The sequence below is a fragment of the Procambarus clarkii genome, chromosome 47 (assembly GCF_040958095.1).
Source record: "Procambarus clarkii isolate CNS0578487 chromosome 47, FALCON_Pclarkii_2.0, whole genome shotgun sequence".
Taxonomy (NCBI): domain Eukaryota; kingdom Metazoa; phylum Arthropoda; class Malacostraca; order Decapoda; family Cambaridae; genus Procambarus; species Procambarus clarkii.
Window position 1 is genome coordinate 18,857,039 of NC_091196.1, and position 23,781 is coordinate 18,880,819.

The 23,781-nt window shown below is 42.2% G+C and overlaps 1 protein-coding gene across 3 annotated transcripts in view; it reads right to left on the minus strand.

Annotated features, from left to right (window-relative positions):
- Positions 1 to 1,900: 1,900 nt before the first annotated feature.
- Positions 1,901 to 23,781, minus strand: part of LOC123762980 (Protein kinase, cAMP-dependent, catalytic subunit 3) — a 33,597-nt gene continuing 11,716 nt past the window's right edge. For 2 of the 3 annotated variants that reach the window (XM_069302028.1, XM_069302029.1), the window contains exons 2-7: positions 11,130 to 11,298; positions 8,876 to 8,985; positions 3,681 to 3,834; positions 3,235 to 3,326; positions 2,591 to 2,772; positions 1,901 to 2,143 (exon numbers count right to left, since the gene is read on the minus strand). In XM_069302028.1, the coding sequence (XP_069158129.1) occupies positions 1,916 to 2,143; positions 2,591 to 2,772; positions 3,235 to 3,326; positions 3,681 to 3,834; positions 8,876 to 8,985; positions 11,130 to 11,298 (935 nt within the window). In that variant the 3' untranslated portion in view covers positions 1,901 to 1,915. Of the gene's footprint in view, positions 2,144 to 2,590; positions 2,773 to 3,234; positions 3,327 to 3,680; positions 3,835 to 8,875; positions 8,986 to 11,129; positions 11,299 to 12,365; positions 12,458 to 23,781 lie in introns of those variants that run through there. The other variant, XM_069302030.1, reaches the window with a different exon arrangement.

A 23,781-nucleotide genomic window follows, 5' to 3' on the forward strand; every position in this document is an offset into this window, starting at 1 on the left:
TATAGAAAGTTTTGTCAATGTTAAGGGTGAGTTTGTTGGCAGTTAGCCACAGATGGACTTTATTTAGCTCAGTATTTACTGTGGCATTTAGAGCAAGGGGATCAGGACTGGAGTAAATGAAGGTTGTGTCGTCAGCAAATAGAATTGGTTTGAGGTGTTGGGAGGCATTTGGAAGGTCATTAATGTAGATGAGAAAGAGGAGAGGGCCAAGTATGCTGCCCTGGGGAACACCAATGTTGATGGGTAGGGTGGGAGAAATTGTATTATTCACAGAAACACATTGGAGCCTGTCAGTAAGGTAGGATTTGAGGTATTGTAGGGAGTGTCCTCTGACACCATAATGATGTAATTTAAGAAGAAGGTTTTGGTGGTTGACAGTATCGAAAGCTTTACGCAGGTCCACAAATAACCCAACAGGGAACTCATTTTTATCAAGAGCTGTATGAATCGAGTTAAGCATACTAATAAGTGCATCGTTAGTGCTTTTTTTGGGCCTGAAGCCATATTGGCAAGGGCTAAGTATATTGAGTTTGGCTAGATATGAGTAAAGCTGCTTATAGATTAGTTTTTCAAAAATTTTTGACAAGTTTGGCAGGATTGATATAGGTCTGTAGTTGTTAACATCTGTGAGATCACCACATTTGTGGACAGGCGTTACTCTCGCTTTTTTTAGAATATCTGGAAAGGTTTGGAGTTCAAGTGACTTGTTGAAGAGCAAAGCAATAGCAGGGGCTAAAGATCTGGAGGCTTTTTTGTAGATTAAAGTTGGTATCTCCTCAAGGGCACCAGACTTGGTTTTAAGGGAAAGGATTATCTCATTGACGTCAGTGGAATTAATAGGCTTTAGGTACAGAGACTGGGGATAGTTCCCTGTAAGATAGTCCTTAATGTCAGTACTGGAAGATGGAATATCATTAGCAAGGGATGAACCAATGGAAGAAAAGAACCTATTGAACTCAATAGCAGAATCAGAGGCTGAAAGCTGACCATCGTTATTAGACAGGAGAGTCGGTTTGTTATTTAAAGACTTCTTTGATCCCAATATTTGTGAAATTGTTCTCCAAGTTTGTTTAATGTTGCTCTTTATTTGGGTAAATTTATCTTCGTAGTATTTAGTTTTGGCTCGTCTAATTATCTTAGATAGCAATAATGAGTAATTCTTTGAGAATTCTTTGGAGACAATTCCTAACCTATACTTCTTCTCAAGGTCATGTTTTTTATTAATAGATTTAAGTATTCCCTTTGTAAGCCAGGGATTGTTAAGCCTTTTGGTTGTGACTTGTTTTGTAAGCATAGGACAGTGGGTATTATAAAGGCTAAGAGTTTTTTGAAGAAAAGATTGAACTGCTAGGTTGATGTCCTCTATGTTACCTAACTCGGACTCCCAGTTGACATTATCAGTAGCAGTTATAAAATTGTCTATAGCAGTTTCATTGTGTAGTCTAAAACGTATCTCTCTTGACTCAAGAGGTGGTTTGCTAATGTTAGTTAAGAGAAATGTGGGGTAATGGTCTGTAGTTTTATTTTTATTTTTTTTATAGTTTATCTTGTACCTCTTGTTTATCTTTTATAATTTATCTTGTTTTATCTTGTTTATCTTAGTTTAGTTGTACATAAAAATCATATAAGATATCTATTATTGTGTCTTATAACTATCCACTATATATCTATAAAAATAAAAATATCTTATAGTTTTATTAACTTTTATTTTATTGAATTATTGAGAGGGTGTTTGAGGGTGAACTTAGGGGGATCATATGGTACAGCCAGACTAAAAAAGAATCTTGGAAGTGGAGAATGGCACAAAATGTGATATGAAGGGTGAGGTCAGAGAACTTTAGGTATTGTATCAAAGTTCCTCAAGGTCGAACTACTGACCCTCCCCAGAATGAAACCCACAACAGATGCTTAACTCCTATTTACTGCAAGGTGAACAGAGGTACTGGGTGGAAAGGAAACATGCCCAACCATTTGTGTCCTGCCTAGGAATCAAGCCCAAGATCCCCAATTGTGAGCAATCTGAACTACAAGAAATTCTAGTAATATATAAATATTTCACACTCACCTTCAATTGTTTATGATATACATCTTCCCAATCAATATTCTTGAAAAATCTATGTCTTTTGACATCATCAGCCCCATTCTGGGAAAAGAAATTATAATTTTAGAAAAAAACAACACAATGCCATGTGTTCTTACCCAACTCTGGTCACCACACAACTGTGTTCTTACCTTTTTTTGATTGCAATACTCCAAGGATTAATTGTCCCAAGTCACTGTGTACTTTTGAGAATAATACTTTAGTGATCGTACAGTATATATGTACTGAACTGTTCATATGATGCATCACGCTATTGTGATTTCTGTGTGTAATATATGTACTGTACTATGCAATGTAAAGGGAGAGTGTAAAATAGAGAAGAAGGTATAAATTGTAGGAGAGGGAAAGTACTACTGAGGGAGGAAGTGTGATTAAGAGGCTAACTATGAACAGTTCCCGAACTTTAAAACAAATTCAAATTGAGGTATAAAGAAAGATTTGCATGTACCACAGAAAAGTACATGCAGGCAGAAGTAAGTGTCATGTTACCTTCATGTTACCAAGACGTTTTGTACGATCCTGAGTTAGAAGTTTCTTGATAAGATCCTTTGCTGAAGTATCCAAGTGCCTTGGCCACTCTACGCGCCCACCCAAGATTTTTTCGTATATACCAAAAGGGTTGTCATCAAAAAACGGTGGGTATCCAGCCAGCATTTCATATATAAGGATACCTGTGATCAAAAGTCATAAAAACTATTAACTTTTCAAAACAAATGTTATTTTTCCAGCTTATAACATGAAGTAAAATAAGGTTAGAGCTACTGTATAGTCAAACTGGCTTAGTGCTTTATCCAGATAATTACATTATATTTCAAATGCAAAAAAACCTATGGTTATGGTGGGACACGATGAACAAAAATACTAAATTCATACATAAAACTCAGCTGGTTATATTGACCCACAAATTGCAAGGTATAGCTTTCAGGCAAGATGGTTGGGTATGTCCTTTCAGAGTATGCAGTCAGCTTTTCAGTGATATCAAAACTTCTGAGGGAAGATTTTGAACTACAGTGCAGTAAGATTGTATTTCCAAATCATCATGAGTATTCATACACCAGTAGTTATAGAACCAAGAGCCAGCATGTTTACTGTTATTTACACAGTTCTTCAAAGAATCTTTAAAATTGACTAACCTAGTGCCCACCAGTCTACAGCTTTGTTGTGACCTTTGCTCTGGATGATCTCTGGTGCCAGGTACTCTGGTGTGCCACAAAGAGTCCACGTTCTGAAAATATTTAAAAGCAAACACTTCAACGAATAATATGCAGGAATGCTTTCATACCAAGGCAAGATTTAGGTTCAAATACTGTATTTAGTATTAAAGAAAGTTTAATTTAATTTGTGATAATGCAAAAATATTTATTTAGTAAATCTTTTTGTGTTAAAACCTAATGAAACCTTTGTTTTCATGAACCATAATGTGAACTTCAGTGCATAAAATTTTGTACAGAAAAATATTTGTTCACCACTATAAGATTATTCAAAACTCAAAATGAAATCATAGAAATAAATAATATACAATACATAATATTTTCTTTAAGCTCTATTAGTATGATGAATGAAGATCAGATTTACACACCTGTCAGTGAGCTTCTTAGCAAAGCCAAAATCTGTAATTTTGAGATGCCCATCTTGATCTAGCAACAGGTTCTCTGGCTTGAGATCTCTGTATACAACAGAGAGAGAGTGAAGGTACTCCAAGGCACTCACGATCTCTGATGCGTAGAATGATGCTAAGGAAAATCAAATCATATGAAGGGTAATTTACATTAAACTACTATTCAATCATTTCATCATAATTATATTTGATAACACAACAATTAGTCATCTTCATCTCAATTTAGACAAATGTTAATGTAATTAAAGTACAGTATTGTATACTGAATGTATTTAAAATTGAATTTATTTTAATGACATTTAACATTAGTTTTGTTGATGTTTTCCTGTCGTTATTATAGTTACTGTACATAAAAATCATATAAGATATCTATTATTGTGTCTTATAACTATCCACTATATATCTATAAACACATTATCCGCTTTAACCCCTGCACTGCACTCATCGAGATATTTCCGTTGATGGGGTGGTGTGTTCATTGAGAAAAGTTTTGTTGGTACTGTATAGGGTATGATTCAAAACTAGCGTGCAGTAACCCAGTTAGCAAATGGACACCCAAGACCTCTAGTAAATGTCTGCCATCTTGAAAAAAAAAATTCTAGCATGCCCCAATGCTGCAGGTAGGCTCAGTTTCAAGTGAGCACTCTTGCTGATGAACATGCATCTAGCTTCTGGTCACCCACAGGTTGCGTAATAAAAAGAATGAAATATGTGATGTATGAACAGGACCTTAATATTGATGTTCATGACCCAAAACCCAATAATCACCCAACACAATGATTAGATACAAGTGATATGGACATACATGATAACGATACAGTGAGTATGTTAAGCACGAGGATTACACCACCACCGTTGCCATCACGTCCCAGGTCAACACCACTCCCAGAGTATTCCATCTGCCATTACTCTATGCTATGAATATGTGGAAGATGACTTTTTTTTTCTGGGTTCAGTGACATTGATTTGGATATTAGTAGCATAGCTGCCCCTCTCATCGTGTTACTAGGCAGAGGTTTGCAGTGTTAGTAGCTCACCCTGCAAAGTGACAGTGTGATTAGCAATGGGGAAATTGAGGGAAGAGAGGCCTCAACTTTAATCCTTAATAAGCTGCAATTATCGTCTATTGACGATCCCTAGGGGACTGTGGTTATCATCAAAGGACAATTTAAACAATTATTGTTTGGGTTTTACATGTATGATGCAATTATAGATATATTGGGTCCGTGTGGATGCAATGGAGTTTACCTTGGCCCATGAAAAAAAATCCTGCTACCATTTCAGATACGAATGTGGCTATCATCATGAATGTTACTAGAGGAATGCAGTCATTGCCATAAGACAAATTAAAAAATTATTGTCTAGGTTTTGCATGTATGATGCAAATATGGATAAAATAGTTCTCTGTGGATGTAAATAATTAAAAACAAGTGATAAAACAATCAATGAAACATCGGAGGATAAAACAGGAAGTGTCAGCAAAGTCGAGCACCAAATGTTGACAAGTGCCTGATGCAGCCTCCACCCAGTAAAATGATAAATATTCCCTTATTTTAGTGTTTTTCTTACATTTTGCATACAAATTAAGAATTCTACTATAAAAATTATTTTTTAGAATTTTCAAATTTTTTGCTCATAGGCAGGCATGACCATTTTTCCATAGCCACTGTCTAAGGGTTAAGTGTTTGTGGTCACCCTATACAACATATAAGAGTTTCATCTCCCAGCCAACAGTTTTATCATAAAAAGAGGTAGCTGTGTTGTTGGTATTTGTGGTGTTTGTGCCATCACAAGCAGCACTAATGTTTTCAGGTGGGACGATTGTGACACTTTTGTACCAAAATTACCTACATTTGATGATACTGGTATAGGTGTTACAGACATTTTCCCAAGTACTGGTGAAAATATGAATGAAAGTGAGTACTGTATGGCTCATTTTGAGGAACCATTCATGAAAAATCTCATTGAAGAAGCCAATTGCTACACAGTTCAGTTAATTACAGTTGTCTTATTACCATCTTCACATTTGCTATGTTGGAAAGACACAAGTGTACCTGAAATGTATGTATTTGTTTATCTGTGTATGATGAAATATTCAGTAAAACATGTCATACAGGATTATTGGAATAAAGACAGCATTATTTCAACTCCATTTCCCAGGAAATACATCTTGCAACAGGTTTATTCTACTTCTAAAGTATCTTCAATTTAAACTAATTATAACATGGTTACAAATGATAGACTGTGGAAAGTAAGGAATGTGTTCAATAATCTGAGAGGAAAGTTCAGAGATCTCTTTGTACCGGGTCAGAATGTAGTGAGTGACGAATCATAATAATAATAATATTTTATTTACAAGATGGTATAATGGGTTGGTGAGATTACATTAAAGTGATATTTTTACATTATTGCAAAGCCACTAACACGCTTAGCATTTTGGGCAGGTCTTTAATCTAACATATCAGGTAAGATGAAAAAGTACATTGTAGCAAGGTTTTATATCAACAATATACACCTTAATATACAGAGGTGATTACACTGGTAAAGATTAAGTACTACTTAATTAGTCTTAAGTACTAGTATTGGGAAGTGGGTAATACAACTATACAGTGTGAGTTTGAAGCACAAGGTAGGAAACAATGAGGATGATATTAGGTACTTTTTTGTTTTACTTTTGAATAAGGCATAAGTTGGACAATTTTTAATTCATTAGGGAGTGAGTTCCATAGACTGGGACCTTTAATTTGCATGCATGGAGTGTTTACACAGATTTGGTTTGACTCGGGAGGATATCAAAGAGAGATTTATTTCTGGTGTGGTGCTCATGGATTCTATTACACCTATCAAGGAAAAATTTAAAATTAAGATTAGCATTTAGGAACAAGGTTTTGTACATGTAACTAGCACAAAAGAATGTGTGAAGCGAGTGTATATTTAGCATGTTAATAAAGGGTCTTAAACAGAGGAGGTGTGCAGTGTCTGAAGACAGAGTTTGTTATAGTTCTGAAAGCAGATTTTTGTTGAGTGATGATGATGGGCTTGAGGTAATTTGTAGTGGTTGAACCCCATGCACAGATACCGTATGTAAGATAGGGATAGATTAGTGCGTAGTATAATGAGAGGAGAGCAGAGTGGGGAACATAATATAATATCTGATTTTAGAAGTATACCAGCCATTTTTGCAACTTTTTTGGTTATGTGTTGTATGTGGGAGCTGAAGTTCAGTCTCTTGTATATGTATAGGCCAAGAACTTCCCCCTCATTTTTAGTGCTAATGTCAACATTGTCTAACTGAAGTTGAATTTGATTTAATGATTTACTACCATATAAAATGGTAGTAGGTCTTTTCTATGTTTAGTAGTAGGTTTGTTGGTTGACAATCATGAATGGACTTTTTTTAATTCATTATTTACAATATTATTTAGTGTGTGGGGGTTGGAGTCAGAATAGATGAAGATAGTATCTTTAGCAAATAGTATAGGTTTAAGACTGTTAGAAACATTTGGCAAATCATTGATGTACTGTATATACTGTAGTGTACATCATTGGCAAATCATTGATGTACCCAAATCTGCACAGTAAAATAACAACATACTGGAGTGAACGATATGGAAGAAAATGCAGAATAGAACCAGTGAAGAGCAGGGGTGCCATAGGCACAATTAGAGAGAACTGTTTAAACATCAGAGGTCCACAGTTGTTCAACATCCTCCCAGCGAGCACAAGAAATATTGCCGAACAACCGTGGACATCTTCAAGAGGAAACTAGATAGTTTCCTCCAAGGAGTGCCGGACCAACCGGGCTGTGGTGGGTATGTGGACCTGCGGGCCGCTGGAAGCAACAGCCTAGTGGACAAAGCTCTCACAAGTCAAGCCTGGCCTCGGGCTGGGCTTGGGGAGTAGAAGAACTCCCAGAACCCTATCAAGAAGGTATATAAGAAATAGGAGAGGTCCTAGGATGCTGCCCTGTAGCACTCCTGCTGTTAATGGCAGAGTGGGGAAGGTTATGTTTTAGGTGGCTACATGTTGGTGTCTGTTACTGATATAGGAATAATATAGTTCTGAGCAAGGCATAGGATACTATAGTGGTGAAGTTTAAGTAAGACGTAGTTATGATTTACATTATCAAAGGCCAATTGGGAACTCATTTTTGTTAAGGGCTGTGTAGAATATATTAAGCAGACCAATAATGGCATCAGTGGTACTCTTTTGGGAACGGAAAGCCAAACTGGCAGGGACTTAATATGTTGAGTTTTACAAAGCAGGAATAAAGCTGTTTGTAAATAATTTTTACAAATATTTTTGAAAAGTATAGGTAGATTTGATATTGGTCTGTAATTGTTTAAGTCAGCTGTCTTGCCTCCTTTATGAACTAGCAGTACTTTTACTTTTTTAAGAATATCAGGAAAAGTATGACACTTGAGAGATTTGTTGAATAGCCAAGCTATGGGTAGTGCAAGAGCAGGGGGCAGCACTCTTATATACCACTATATATACTTATATATACCACAGCACTCATATATACCATAGATGGTATTTCATTAATATTTCCAGCTTTGGTTTTAAGTGATTGAATTATGGATATGATGCCTGTCGGGCTGACTGGTAAAAGGAGTAGAAAGTTAGGATAACTGCTGGTTAGATATGTAGTAACATGTATCTGGGTCTCTGGGATTTTTCTGCCAAGGTTAGCAGCAATTGATGAAAAGAAGCTATTAAATTCAGTTGCCATTTCTAAGTCTGTTGGAAGTATGTAACCATCTTTGGAGAGTTATCTGCTTGTTATGTGATTGTTGTTTAGATCCTAGGATGTTAGAGATGGATTTCCATGTACCGGTTCTTTTCATATTTCCTTTTGCTCCTTTAAATCTATTCTCATAAAAGGAAATTTTGGCTCTTCGTACTGTATTGGTATGCATTGATAAGTATCTCTTAACCTCTTCTTTTGTAACTAGGACAATCCTATGTTTTTTCATGTTCATGTTAAACATTTGTATGGTATAAATATTTTGAAGGCTCAATACTTAATTAACAATTAGATATAAGTAATTCTTTTAAAGGTAATCTACAGAACATCTGACATGATGCATATTAATTTATACTTCAGTCAATGCTACAAATAAGCTACATTAGAGAAAAAAATGTCCAGTAATCACCTGTTGTCATAGGAAACTTGCCAGCATTTCTGAGGTATGCAAAAAGTTCCCCACCACAAACATACTCAAATAGCATGTAGAGAAAGCGGTCATCCCGATAATGCCAGTACCTGAAAGAAACACCAAAAGTAAGCCCTGTGGTAGCAGAGGTGGTACTAAAAACAAGGCTATTTTAGTATTTTAAGATGGATTACAATTAAAGAAACACTTCTAAAAGTCAATGATGATGAATTTCTATCTGAATTTACCTGAGGGCCACTAACACACTGGTGGCCTCAATGAGGACAGAAAGCTGGTAGTTTTGTCAAAGATTCAACCATTGTCCTGATGATTTTTCAAGCTGGATTTTAAAGTTCAACAGAGTTTTGGCATTTATGGTTTTGGCGGGTAGGCAGTTCCATGGGTTTATAACCCTGTGGGTGAAAAAGAATCTCCTGTTTCCAGTCCTACATTGTGGCTTGTTGAGCTTGAAACCGTTGCTCCTTGTTTGTTTTACATCTGACCTTTTGAACAAATTTGCCAAATCAACATTCTCTAAATTGTTCAGTATTTTACAAACCACATTTTACATTACAAACCACATCATAAATTTCCAGATGACACTAAGATTTATGGTAGAGTGGGAAGTGAAAATGATATTGAAACCTTACAAAGAAATTTACATAAACTCCACAAGTGATCTGAAGACTGGCAAATGCTTTTTAATATTTATTTATTTATACAAGAGTTCTTACATTCTTGTACAGCCACTAGCATGCATAACATTTTGAGCAAGTCCTTAATCCTAATTTTCCCCAGAATATGACCCGCCAAATTGTTTAACAACAATTAACAACTGTTAAGAATTGGCACCAAGTAAATCCTCCCTAACCAGGGTACGAACCCAGGCCAAAGCGCTTGCAAAACACCGAGTGAGTGGTTTTAACCACTGCACCATGAGGATACATAAAAAAAAAAGTAAATATCGAAAATACAAGCCCTTGTACGTGGGGTATAACAGTCCACGTCACAACTACCAAATTAATAACATTACCTTGCAGCAAATTGATGAAGAAAAGGACCTTGGAGTAAGAATCCATCATTCATTTAAAGTTGCATAACAAGTGGGAGCTGAAGTAAAGAGGGCTAATCAAACCCAAGAAATAATCGAGCAAACCTTTGACTTTAAGGAAAAGAGGGTAGTTATTCAACTGTATACATTTCTCATGTGCCCCTACTTAGATTATTGTATCCAAGCATGGAAACCTCATCTTCAGAAGACATAACAGCTTTGGAGCAAATTCAACACCATGCAGCAAAAATAATTCCAAAACTAAGTTGATTCTCATACAGTACCAGGAATGGTTAAGGGCCACAAGGATAACAACACTGCAAACCAGACTTGACAGGACAGATCTCATCGAAATTTTAAAGATACTGAACATTTTGCAGGTTATTGATTCAGAAAACTTCAAAAGTATTGATGTAAAATAAGGAGGAAAAGTTTCAAGCTCAACAAGCCACAATGTATGGCAGAAAACAGGAGATGCTTTTTCACCCATTGGGTTATAAACCCATGGAATCGCCTACTCGCTGAAGCCATAAATGCCAAAACACTGTTAAGTTGTATAATCCAGTTATAAAAAGTCATCAGGATAACTGGGGGGAACCTTTGACATATTGGCAACTTCCTGTTCTTGCTTAGGCCATTAGTGTTAGTGGCCCTCAGGTAAATAAATGCCTACCAGGGACCAGAGACAAAATCTGGTACACACAATATAGGCATATGCAGCTGGGAGACTAGATCATCCCAAGGGAAAATCCACCAAAAAGGTAGAGTGCACTAAAACCTTCAACTGCCAGGAAAATAGAAACAAACCTGACAACTATAGACACAGTAATTAGGTTGTTAGCATTAATAGTTATACTTTTTGCCAGGTGATGGCCTCTGGACCTCGGAGACCGACCGGCAACACCAGATAAGTCATGTGTCACTCAAAAGAATTGAAGCGCCTGAAAAGCGGAAGTGGGAATAGGGAACCACTGAGGGGTCCACCAGAAATAGTCATTTCATTACATTCAAAATCAGATTTCTAAGGGGTACCCTTTGGCAGATCTCTGGTGCTATCTCTCCAGGAGAACAAAACAAAAAGGGGACCCACAAGAGGAGGGGAGCAGTAACCAGAAACCCCCGAAGAAGAGAACTGCACCAGATAACTGAACCCAACATATTAATATGCAATTCAAGTTCCGAGTGAGCAAGTGCCATACTCACATTTCAATAATGAAGGGGTGAGTGACCAAACGTAGGATGTTCTTCTCGTTCTTTACGTGTTCTACTTGTTTTAGCCTGATGACATCAGTGATTGCCAGGATCTTCATGGCTAGATACTGTGATGTCACCTTGTCACGACACAGACATACACGCCCAAAAGTGCCAGTGCCTGGGGAAAGAAAGAGTGTAGTTAGGTGAAGTGGGTTGGTGATGAGTGATGGAGAGTAGAAAATAACCCCCTCCCCCCCCCCCCGCCATCCATAAACCGTCCTTCCCCACAACCATAAACCCTCCTTCCCTCAAACATAACCCCTTCTTTCCCCAACCATAACCCCCCCTCCTTCCACCCAACCATAACCCTCTTCTTTCCCCAACCATAACCCTCTTCTTTCCCCAACCATAACCCTCTTCTTTCCCCAACCATAACCCCCTCCTTCCCCCCAACCATAACCCCCTCCTTCCCCCCAACCATAACCCTCTTCTTTCCCCAACCATAACCCCCTCCTTCCCCTCAACCATAACCCCCTCCTTCCCCCCAACCATAACCCCCCTCCTTCCCCCCAACCATAACCCCCCCTCCTTCCCCCCAACCATAACCCCCCTCCTTCCCCCCAACCATAACCCCCTCCTTCCCCCCCAACCATGACCAGTAGGTGCACACACACACACACACACAGCAGGTGTACACCTGCTGTGTGTAGTGTGTAGTTCATTATTTTCCATAAAACTAGAAATTTGGTTCTTAATCACTCTTTCAAAAACTTTTATTATGTGTTACGAATTTTATGTCAAAGCTTTACTACCTCCCTTGTGCAGCGGAGATATATAGATTTATGCCCGAAACGCTTTGCGTAATAGTGGCTTTAGGCATTGTATGTACTAGCTCTACCTATAAGTCAACCAATCCTTGTAAAAATTTATTGTATGTATGTACCTTACCTAAATAAAATTGTATTGTATTGTATTGTATATCTGCTGATTTAAGTGCTGCTGGTATCTCCCTTGTAACCAGGCTCTTTCTCCATATTAAACTGAGCATTTGCGCTACTGGTACTTTACATTTCTTTATGAATATGGAATTCCATGAGTCAGGACCAGGGGCTCAGTGTAGGGCATGTTGTCAATTTACCTTTCAAAGTTTCCGAGTTCGTGTTAATATCAATTATATTATAAAGCTGTCTGGATTTCCAACTTTCATGTTGTTTATTGGGGTGCTAAACATAGCCACATACTGACCTCTTAGAATTTCACTAATTTCTTTGTTGTCCTCTGTGTAGGCACCTCACAGGCACGTGCTTCAAGCAGAACTTGTAAGCTTCAGCTGTCAGTTGAGCTGTTCCCTGTGTGGGATTTTTATCGCTTAAGACGGTCTTCCAATGAATGTGTGCAAGATCTATATTTATTAATTTTTTCCCAGTTGATTCCTCTTATTGTTGAAATTGAATACGTATACGTATAAAATCTGCAAGGTCTCATATTAAGACTTCCGTTGAATGATATAAGTAATACCTCAGAGACCTGTTAAATTACTGTACATTTTATATCTACTTTGCTTAATGCATTTTATTCATCCTCGTTACAAAGCTCTAATGAATACTTGTATATTGTGTTGCTGACTGATTTGTTTAGTGGGCATCATGTGCGCAAACATGTGTAACAACCGGCTGCTCCCTGCTACACCTTTGCTAGTGGTGCATCAGGGAACAGTTGCTTAGCTTGGCAGGCAGCAACAGCTGTACCCGCCGGAAGACGCACATAAGATGTGACACAGCCGTCAGCATCTAAGTTGGCGGCCATAACTGGTAGCTGGCGCCCCAGCCAGTCCTCCCACACACACACACCCGCTCTACTTCTCCATTGTGTTACTGCTCGTAATTACACACCGCTAACAGTAATCCTAATTATTAAAATTTGATAACATGGTAATTTGTTCCTGTGAACGGCACAGCAGCGTGAATTATTTACTATCGCTCAAATCAATATATGGATCACGAGAGAACTGTATAGCTGGTGTGTGTATGTATGACGTTTACCTATCAGTGATTATGGAGTGAGATCTAGCTCTTTATGCCCCACCACCTGGCGCGTTAATTACCTCTCTCCACATTAACGTTTTCATCATATTATTCCCAAAGTTGAGGATGGTAATGGCTTCAACAACCTCTTCCTTCAGTGTTCCAGTTGCCGGCCATCCGTACAGGGAACCAGAGCTTCTTTACAACTTCCACTCAAATGCTTGTCCAGCTTCCACTGATGTCCTCCTTGTCCTATCTCTTTTTAATTTAAATATGATTCCTTTGTCAACTTTGTCTATTTCCCCTCAGGACCTTGTACGTTTGGGAGGAACACGAACAAGGGGACACAGATTGAAGCTTAGTACCTAAATGACCCACAGAGATATTAGAAAGAATTTGTTCAGTGTCAGGGTAGTTAACAAATAGAATCCAAAATCCAATCGTATTGGAGTTTGTCTTTCCATTGGAGACTATCAGCGCCGTGGAGAGGGGGGGGGGGGGGGGTCCTGCTGGATGGGTGACAGCTTCTCCTACGTATCAACCTACCCTGGCTTTGACTTTTACCCCTCCTATAGTTCCTGTACCTCTTCACCGCCTCCCTCTTTCTGTTCAGTTGTTTCGGCTGCAAAATTATCTTTCGGTTAGTATTACCAATATTTCTCCAATCGGTTAGAGAAATTGATTAATTGAGTAGTGTGTACCCGTGGTCTTCCTCCTCCCACAATAACCGGCGGTGGGAAACGGCTCTGGCAAGGTTGCGTATCGGCCATACACGTTTAACTCATGGACACTTAATGGAGCGCTGCCCTGCTCCTTATTGTCCAAACTGCATTGTCCCTCTTACAGTAGTGCATATCCTTGTTGAATGTCCTGACTTCCAGGACGAGCGTGTGTCGTGCTTTTCGACCGTCCCTCGCGGTCACTTGTCCCTCGCCGGACTTCTTGGTGAATCGGATACTTTTGATATTGTTCGCCTTATGCGTTTCTTTTCTCATATTGGCATCCTTAGTGATATTCAGCGCCCTCTGATTATTCCGCACATTTGATGGTGCTACATAGCCTTCCCGGCTTGGTGCTTTCTTTCGATAATTATTTACTACTAGGCGTAGTAATAATTGTTTGTGTTTTAGCTTTATTTTGTTCGGACTCAATAAAGTGAACAGTATTAAGTTCTGCTATCTAATTGTCTTTTACGTCAATATTTGTAACATGGTGCACATAGTTACAAAAAGTACTATCTAAAGAGGAGGATAAGTTGGTTCCAACCGTCTACAACTGTTTACAAAAGACAACTTTCTAATATCTTATCGGCATCTTTGCTTCCTTAGCTTTAGGAACAAGAAGGCAAGAGGATATATATAGATCCAAGCTAAAAATAAGACGAGAGGGGGGAATGATAGATAGAAATAGCAGTCTAGGAATGATAGATACATCTTCCTAGAATACCAGAAATCTTTTAATACAGTTCCTCATAAAGTATAAGTGGTGAGACAAGCGGGGATAACAGGCAAGGCGCTGGACTGGGCACTGGGGTACTTGATGGACGGGAAACAAAGGGTCAGAGTCAGAGGATATGTCAAGCTCGAGAGAAATGGAAAAAAGTGTTCCACAGGGCTCTGTCCTAGATCAATTGTTCTTTTTAATCTATGTAAATGACTTCACAGAAAGAGTCAGCTCATACATGTCAATGTTTGCAGAAGATGCAAAGTTAATGAGGAGAGTAAGAAATGAAGAGGAATGTAGGATGTTGCAAGAAGACCTTGACAAACTTAAGAAGTGGGCTGATGGTCGCTGGGATTCATTTCCACCAAGTGTAAAATAATGAAAGTGGTGAAGGGAGACAGGAAACCTGTATTTAACTATGCCATAAGAGGAAGGCAATTGCAAGAAACAATGTGAGAAAGAGAGGGAGTAGACATAATCCTAACACTATAGGGATTTTAGTATATTATAGGTATAGTATAGAATATGTCTGGTATAGGCCTAGTATAGCACATATATGTACTATATTAGGCCTCACATGGCGTGTATTACACATACGAAGGTTAGATTAAGCTCTTTTTTTTCAACATAAAAACAAAATATTTTGTGGTTTGTCCAAATTCAATAATGATTTCTACTTTCTAATTGTCCATTATGTCATATATGTACTATGGTCTTCATCGTTACTATAAGCATAAACTAAACAGGCGGATGGGCAGTAATTAAATTTTAAATTTTGCCCCGAGGGGCGAGTTTATTGGGCAGCGCCACTCATCTTGTGAGTGGACACACCGCCATAGTGACAGTATTGGGCAGCGCCACTCATCCTGTGAGTGGACACACCGCCATAGTGACAGTATTGGGCAGCGCCACTCATCCTGTGAGTGGACACACCGCCATAGTGACAGTATTGGGCAGCGCCACTCATCCTGTGAGTAGACACACCGCCATAGCAGCATGCACAACACTCCCCAATAGGAAGAAAACCCGCTGGGTTGTTTACAGACACACGTCCTCACGGCCGAGTAGAGAGCGCTCTCGGCAGTTTCAGTCCAGAGGCAGAGGAGGTTCGATTTCCGACCGAGGCAGAAGCAACTGGGCATGGCTTCTTTCACCTAATGCCTCTGTTGACCTAGTAGTAAAGGGGTACCTGGGTGTTAAACACTGCCAGCTACATACACTGTGTGTTACAGACAAATATATATGTAGCAGCTCGTATGATTGTGTATTATGTCACCTGCAAAATGATGAACTTAATTGGTAACCTTAATTGTGAAGAGGAAATGTTATACACGTATCTTGAGTGTCATTTGAGGAAATAATTAACAAAATAATGATATCATTTTATCTGTAAGATATCACCCATCCAGTATATTAAACTTTTTTTTTAAGGCGCTCACTTATCACTGGCCAATTGTAATTTTCCAGACAACTTAATTGTTTGGAAATAAAATTTAAGAATGAATTATATTTTTAATAAGGTAGCGGGCCTATAGGACAGATAACGTCATCCTGTCATCCTCCGATGTCATCGCAGAGACCCCAATATCTGGCAGTATGGCCAACAAGGGGGGCCATATCTGGCAGTATGGCCAACAAGGGGACCATATCTGGCAGTATGGCCAACAAGGGGGCCACATCTGTCAGTATGGCCAACAAGGGGGCCATATCTGGCAGTATGGCCAACAAGGGGGCCACATCTGGCAGTATGGCCAACAAGGGGGGCCATATCTGGCAGTATGGCCAACAAGAGGGCCACATCTGGCAGTATGGCCAACAAGGGAGCGATATCTGGCAGTATGGCCAACAAGGGGGCCATATCTGGCAGTATGGCCAACAAGGGGGCCACATCTGGCAGTATGGCCAACAAGGGGGCCATATCTGGCAGTATGGCCAACAAGGGGGCCACATCTGGCAGTATGGCCAACAAGGGGGGCCATATCTGGCAGTATGGCCAACAAGGGGGCCACATCTGGCAGTATGGCCAACAAGGGGGCCATATCTGGCAGTATGGCCAACAAGGGGGCCACATCTGGCAGTATGGCCAACAAGGGGGCCATATCTGGCAGTATGGCCAACAAGGGGCCATATCTGGCAGTATGGCCAACAAGGGGGCCATATCTGGCAGTATGGCCAACAAGGGGGCCACATCTGGCAGTATGGCCAACAAGGGGGCCACATCTGGCAGTATGGCCAACAAGGGGGCCACATCTGGCAGTATGGCCAACAAGGGGGCCATATCTGGCAGTATGGCCAACAAGGGGGGCCATATCTGGCAGTATGGCCAACAAGGGGGCCACATCTGGCAGTATGGCCAACAAGGGGGCCATATCTGGCAGTATGACCAACAAGGGGGCCACATCTGGCAGTATGGCCAACAAGGGGGCCATATCTGGCAGTATGGCCAACAAGGGGGGCCACATCTGGCAGTATGGCCAACAAGGGAGACCATATCTGGCAGTATGGCCAACAAGGGGGGCCACATCTGGCAGTATGGCCAACAAGGGGGGCCACATCTGGCAGTATGGCCAACAAGGGGGGCCACATCTGGCAGTATGGCCAACAAGGGGGCCACATCTGGCAGTATGGCCAACAAGGGGGCCACATCTGGCAGTATGGCCAACAAGGGGGCCACATCTGGCAGTATGGCCAACAAGGGGGGCCACATCTGGCAGTATGGCCAACAAGGGGGGCCACATCTGGCAGTATGGCCAACAAGGGGGGCCACATCTGGCAGTATGGCCAACAAGGGGGCCACATCTGGCAGTATGGCCAACAAGGGGGCCACATCTGGCAGTATGGCCAACAAGGGGGGCCACATCTGGCAGTATGGCCAACAAGGGGGGCCACATCTGGCAGTATGGCCAACAAGGGGGCCACATCTGGCAGTATGGCCAACAAGGGGCCACATCTGGCAGTATGGCCAACAAGGGGGGCCACATCTGGCAGTATGGCCAACAAGGGGCCACATCTGGCAGTATGGCCAACAAGGGGCCAGTAGCATGTGGTATTACCAACACGGAAGTCATGGCCGCAGTATTGCCAGGACGGAAGGCATAACCTATATTTAGGGATACTCGACTCAGTGAGAGAAAAGTGAGAGATTAATATGGTAGAAGTGAGGTACCCCGGGGGGGGGTGAGGGGAGGGAGAGAGAGGGGGGGGGAGGGAGAGAGAGAGGGGGGGGGAGGGAGAGAGAGAGGGGGGGGGAGGGAGAGAGAGAGGGGGGGGGGGAGGGAGAGGGAGAGGGAGAGTAATATAGAGGGAGGTGTAGGAGAGAGGTGTAGGAGCACTGTAGAAGGTATGAGTGTGGCTCTACTATTTACTACCACTAACACGCTGGTCACCATCACACTACCGTGTCACCATCACACTACCGTGTCACCATCACACTACCGTGTCACCATCACACTACCGTGTCACCATCACACTACCGTGTCACCATCACACTACCGTGTCACCATCACACTACCGTGTCACCATCACACTACCGTGTCACCATCACACTACCGTGTCACCATCACACTACCGTGTCACCATCACACAGGTGGTAGAATGGTAGAGTACCACCGTCATACAGGAGTAGAATAGTAGAGTACCACCGTCATACAGGGTAGATTGGTAGAGTACCACCGTCATACAGGGGTAGAATGGTAGAGTACTGTAACGGGGGAGGGGGAGAGCTGTCTTTAGTCCACTATCCCGCCCCTAGTTAACTGTTCTGCCACGAACGTAAAAGAGAAACGAAAGGAAAATAGGATGACTGAATAATGAAGTAATGAATGAGGGTTTGGGGTGAGGGAGGGAGAGAGGAAGGAGGAGGAGGTGAGAGGGAAAGTGGGAGAGAGGCAGAGGAGGAGAGGGAGTAGGGAGTGGTAGAGGTAGAAGGGTAGATATGTTGAAGTAGAAAGTGCTGCCACCATCCATTCTAGTTCATTACATACACGACAAGGAATGGAACTTGTCTGTACTTTAAGCTGTTAACAAATGTCATTTATATCATGTTTCATCTGTATCATAATCTTGTTCCATCTACCAACTGTAACCAGGTACACATATGTAATAAGTAAACTCAGAGACTCTCGCCTCGACTCACAAAGTTCTAGGGAACCAAATTAAAGACAATTTAAACAAGTTAATTAACATATATTTAAGCAATGATAAGTAGCATCATTCAAGCACTAGAACTGAAGGTTCACTCTGTCAGGATTACTATACAACGTGAGTCATTACACAAAACTTTGAGAACCATTACAGCTGTCTGCCCACAAGATAATCACACAACACAATTGTATGGTCTCAACTTGACAGGCAGAGTCACCCCTCCCCCCCCCTGTCCAGCCGACAGCCTATCTAGGTAGCTGTCTTCTGGCCTGCTCTGCTGTGCTGTCTCTCTCCCATTGCTCCCGTAAGTACAGTTCCCTGGGTATTTATTGGAAATCTAATAGCAAACTCCGCTCACAAGTAGATAGCTCCAGGCCCTCTACCAAGCCACACCTTACTGCGGATTGTTTGAAGGACGCACCCGGCTATCAGGCTACAATTATCAGATTAGCAGATGTCAGGTCAGATCACACGACCTGACCATAGGTCGACTTGAGGTCATTAACACTTAGAGGTGTGAGTTTCTTAATTACTAGCGGCCGCCAACCTGGCGCCTCTCAAAATGTTGTCTGTGACTCCTGTACTATGTATATATACATACAAAACACCTTTACGGTGTTACAGTACCACCAGCATACAGGGTAGAATGGTAGAGTACCACCGTCATACAGGGTAGAATGGTAGAGTACCACCAGCATACAGGGGTAGAATGGTAGAGTACCACCGTCATACAGGGTAGAATGGTAGAGTACCACCAGCATACAGGGGTAGAATGGTAGAGTACCACCAGCATACAGGGTAGAATGGTAGAGTACCACCGTCATACAGGGTAGAATGGTAGAGTACCACCGTCATACAGGGGTAGAATGGTAGAGTACCACCGTCATACAGGGTAGAATGGTAGAGTACCACCGTCATACAGGGTAGAATGGTAGAGTACCACCAGCATACAGGGTAGAATGGTAGAGTACCACCGTCATACAGGGTAGAATGGTAGAGTACCACCGTCATACAGGGTAGAATGGTAGAGTACCACCGTCATACAGGGTAGAATGGTAGAGTACCACCGTCATACAGGGTAGAATGGTAGAGTACCACCAGCATACAGGGGTAGAATGGTAGAGTACCACCGTCATACAGGGTAGAATGGTAGAGTACCACCAGCATACAGGGGTAGAATGGTAGAGTACCACCAGCATACAGGGTAGAATGGTAGAGTACCACCAGCATACAGGGTAGAATGGTAGAGTACCACCGTCATACAGGGGTAGAATGGTAGAGTACCACCAGCATACAGGGTAGAATGGTAGAGTACTACCGTCATACAGGGGTAGAATGGTAGATTACCACCGTCATACAGGGTAGAATGGTAGAGTACCACCGTCATACAGGGGTAGAATGGTAGAGTACCACCGTCATACAGGGTAGAATGGTAGAGTACCACCGTCATACAGGGTAGAATGGTAGAGTACCACCGTCATACAGGGGTAGAATGGTAGAGTACCACCGTCATACAGGGTAGAATGGTAGAGTACCACCGTCATACAGGGTAGAATGGTAGAGTACCACCGTCATACAGGGTAGAATGGTAGAGTACCACCGTCATACAGGGGTAGAATGGTAGAGTACCACCGTCATACAGGGTAGAATGGTAGAGTACCACCGTCATACAGGGTAGAATGGTAGAGTACCACCGTCATACAGGGTAGAATGGTAGAGTACCAGCCTGGTGTAGGAGGTAGAGTTGTGTGAATGACACCGCCGAGCGGAGCGGCGCCACACAACATCCACTGATGAAGACTTTGGCAATGCGCCTTCCCTCCCCTGCCAGGGAGGAGCTGGTAGGAGAGGTGGGGGCTGGCAGAGGAGGGGGGCTGGCAGGGGCGGAGGGGGGTTGGTAGGAGAGGGGGAGCTGGCAGAGGCGGGGGAGCTGGTAGGGGAGGGTGGAGCTGGTAAGGGAGGATGGAGCTGGTAGGGGAGGTGGGAGGTGATAGGGGAGGGGGAGCTGGCTGTAGAGGGGGAAGAAGGTGGGGGAGGATGAAAGAGTAGGTGGGAGGGAGGTAGGGAAGAAGGAGGGGTTTTATTGGAGACAGTCGGGGAGGTGTGCCAAGCATACAAGTAAAGGTGAGGGTGGAGGGAAGTTGGGGAGGGTGAAGGGAAGGTGGGAGGGCGGAGGGAAGGTGGGGAGGGTATAGGGAAGTTGGGGAGGGCGAAGGGAAGGTGGGAGGGCGGAGGGAAGGTGGGGAGGGTATAGGGATGGTGGGGAGGGCGAAGGGAAGGTGGGAGGGCGGAGGGAAGGTGGGGAGGGTATAGGGAAGGTGGGGAGGGCGAAGGAAAATTGGGGATCTTATGGTATAAGCACCGTTGCTGGAGTGTGGAGTGGCGATCTCGGCGCCATCTATGGACCTACACTCCAACTCCCAGGTATTAGATGAAACACAGACAACGCCATCTGTTGGTAGTGATGTGGCATCGGTGAAAGGCTCCTGTTTCATACCTCAGTTAGGAGGTGAGCTCGATGATGATGACTTCTGGTGGGTGGCGTAATGATATCAACGCCACCTAGGTTGTGAATACAATTACAACTTCAGTGGAAGTTGTAATTCCACTCCCGGTGGAAGAGTGTTATCCTAAGGTCCCTCCCCCCCCCCCCAGGAAGTATACTGTCTGTCTAGGTAATGACATTTATGTTCACAGAAGTGACGTGAGGATACGATTGCGCTGAGGAGGGCAGTTCACCTTGGGGAGTCCAGAACTCCTGACTTGGTCCTGTGAGAGGACAAAGTGGCCGCCGTCGATAGTAGCAGTGTGTTAGCTGCTGGACTTGTGTAGTATTGTATGGACCAACGTACCCGGGATTTGGCCAAGAGGAGTTATGAGGCGACAGTTGTGTTCGTCTGCTGAGAAGTGCTGCCAGGGTGCTGGCTACCCTTGTACGTGATTATTTGAGAACCTTGTCAGCGTGTTGCTGATACACTCTGCCAGTGTGTTCCTGGAGAGTGGAGGTGGGGTATCGGATCACCGTGACGATACGGTGTTGGGACTGGCCCATATTGAGGAAGGTGAACTCGCCGGTGATTACCACCGAGCGTGGACGACGTGTACTTGAAGGTAGAGGACTCACCGGGTGTTGATGAACACTGCAGATCTATTGAGTGTCCTGGGTGAAAGCGACACAGTGTAAATATGTGTAGTTATACTTCTATAGATAATATATTGGTGAAGGTGTAATTGTGTATTGTTTATCCCCTCTTTATTCTTTGCACTATTACTTGCCACAGCCAGTTCTTGAGATCTTGTCATTGGGCTGAGGTAGGATCAGGAAGAAGAGGTTATAAGACACGTTAACAGTAAGAACCCGGTTACTGAAGGTGAGGGCAGTAAGACTAAAACCTTCACAACCACTTTCCCAACTACTACCACCACAACAATCACCTTCACAATCATTACCACAACCACCATCGCAACCACTACCAAAACCACCTTCACAACTACAACACCTTTCACAACCACTACAAAAACCACTACAATCATCACAACCACTACAAGAACCACTACAATCACCACAAGAACCACTACAATCACCACAACCACCCTGACAGTCACTAGAAGCACATTGATAACCACCACCAAAACAACCTTCACCACAAGCAACATCAGAACTACCATAACAATCACTGAGAACCATCACCAACTATTACAACCACCACAAGAACCATCACCACAACCACCTTCACAACCACAAGAACTCCCTCCATGTGGTTGGTGTGGTTCAGCTGTGGTAGAGGCGCCGGGCATGGTATATTTTGATCAAGTTTTTATAAGTTACCACTTGGCAAGTCGGCGGGGGAAACGTTGGTGGCATTAATTGTAACAGGTGTGTGGTAGTGTGCTGTGGTAGTGTGCTGTGTGGTAGTGTGTTGTGGTAGTGTGCTGTGTAGTAGTGTGTGGCGTGGTAGTGTGCTGTGTGGTAGTGTGTTGGAATGCAGACGAAAGTGAGCTTCAAAGTGATGTACACAAACATAGATGGGATTATGAATAAAATAAGTGAACTTGTAGAAAGAACACAAAAAGAAAACCCTGATGTAATAGCACTCACAGAAACAAAAATTCTCTGGCATCATAACAAATGCAGTGTTTCCACACGACTACTATACAGTAAGGAAAGAGAGGGAGGAGGAGGAGTGGCTCTGCTAATAAGGAAGGCATGGAGTTTCAAAGAGATGGACATTCCAGGATGTGAAGATTTGAGAGACTACATAGCAGGCTCTATGACAATGGGAGGACCAAGGATAGTAGCAGTAGTAATATATACCCCCCCTCCCCTGTTAAATGACAGACGACCCAGACAGAAGTATGACAAGAACAACATGGCAACCATTAACATAATAGAGAGAGCAGCTTCTATTGCCTGCAGGAAGAAATCTAAATTGTTGATCATGGGTGACTTCAACCATGGAAAGATAGACTGGGAAAATAGAGAACCACACAAAGGGACAGAAACATGAAGAGCTAAACTATTAGACGTGGTGACAAGAAACTTTCTATGCCAACATGTCAAGGGGCCCACAAGAATGAGAGGGAATGATAAACCGACCAGATTGTATCTGGTATTCACCCTGAACAAGTCAGACATAACTGAAGTCAAATCAGAAGCCACTTATCACAAATCACCTATGCCCGTAGGCATAAGTGACCACAATGTCCTAACATTTGAGTATCTGGTGGAAGTAAGATTAATCCATCCAAGGACTGGACCGAAAAGTAAAAGGCTGGAATACCAAAGGGGAAACTATGATGAAATTAGAACATTTCTAACAGGAATACCATGGAAGACAGAACTCCACTGAATTCTGTTAGGTGTTAGGTTACTCTATGACCAAGCAACAAACATTAACCAAGAAGAAGGATGGGCAGACTGCATTTTCTTGAATGTCAGAAAGCTTTTAACACAGTACCCTATAAGAGATTGTTGCATAAGTTGTAAAAACAAGCTGGAGTAAGTGGTAGGGTGCTGCAATGGATAAGGGAGTACCTAAACAAGAGGAAGC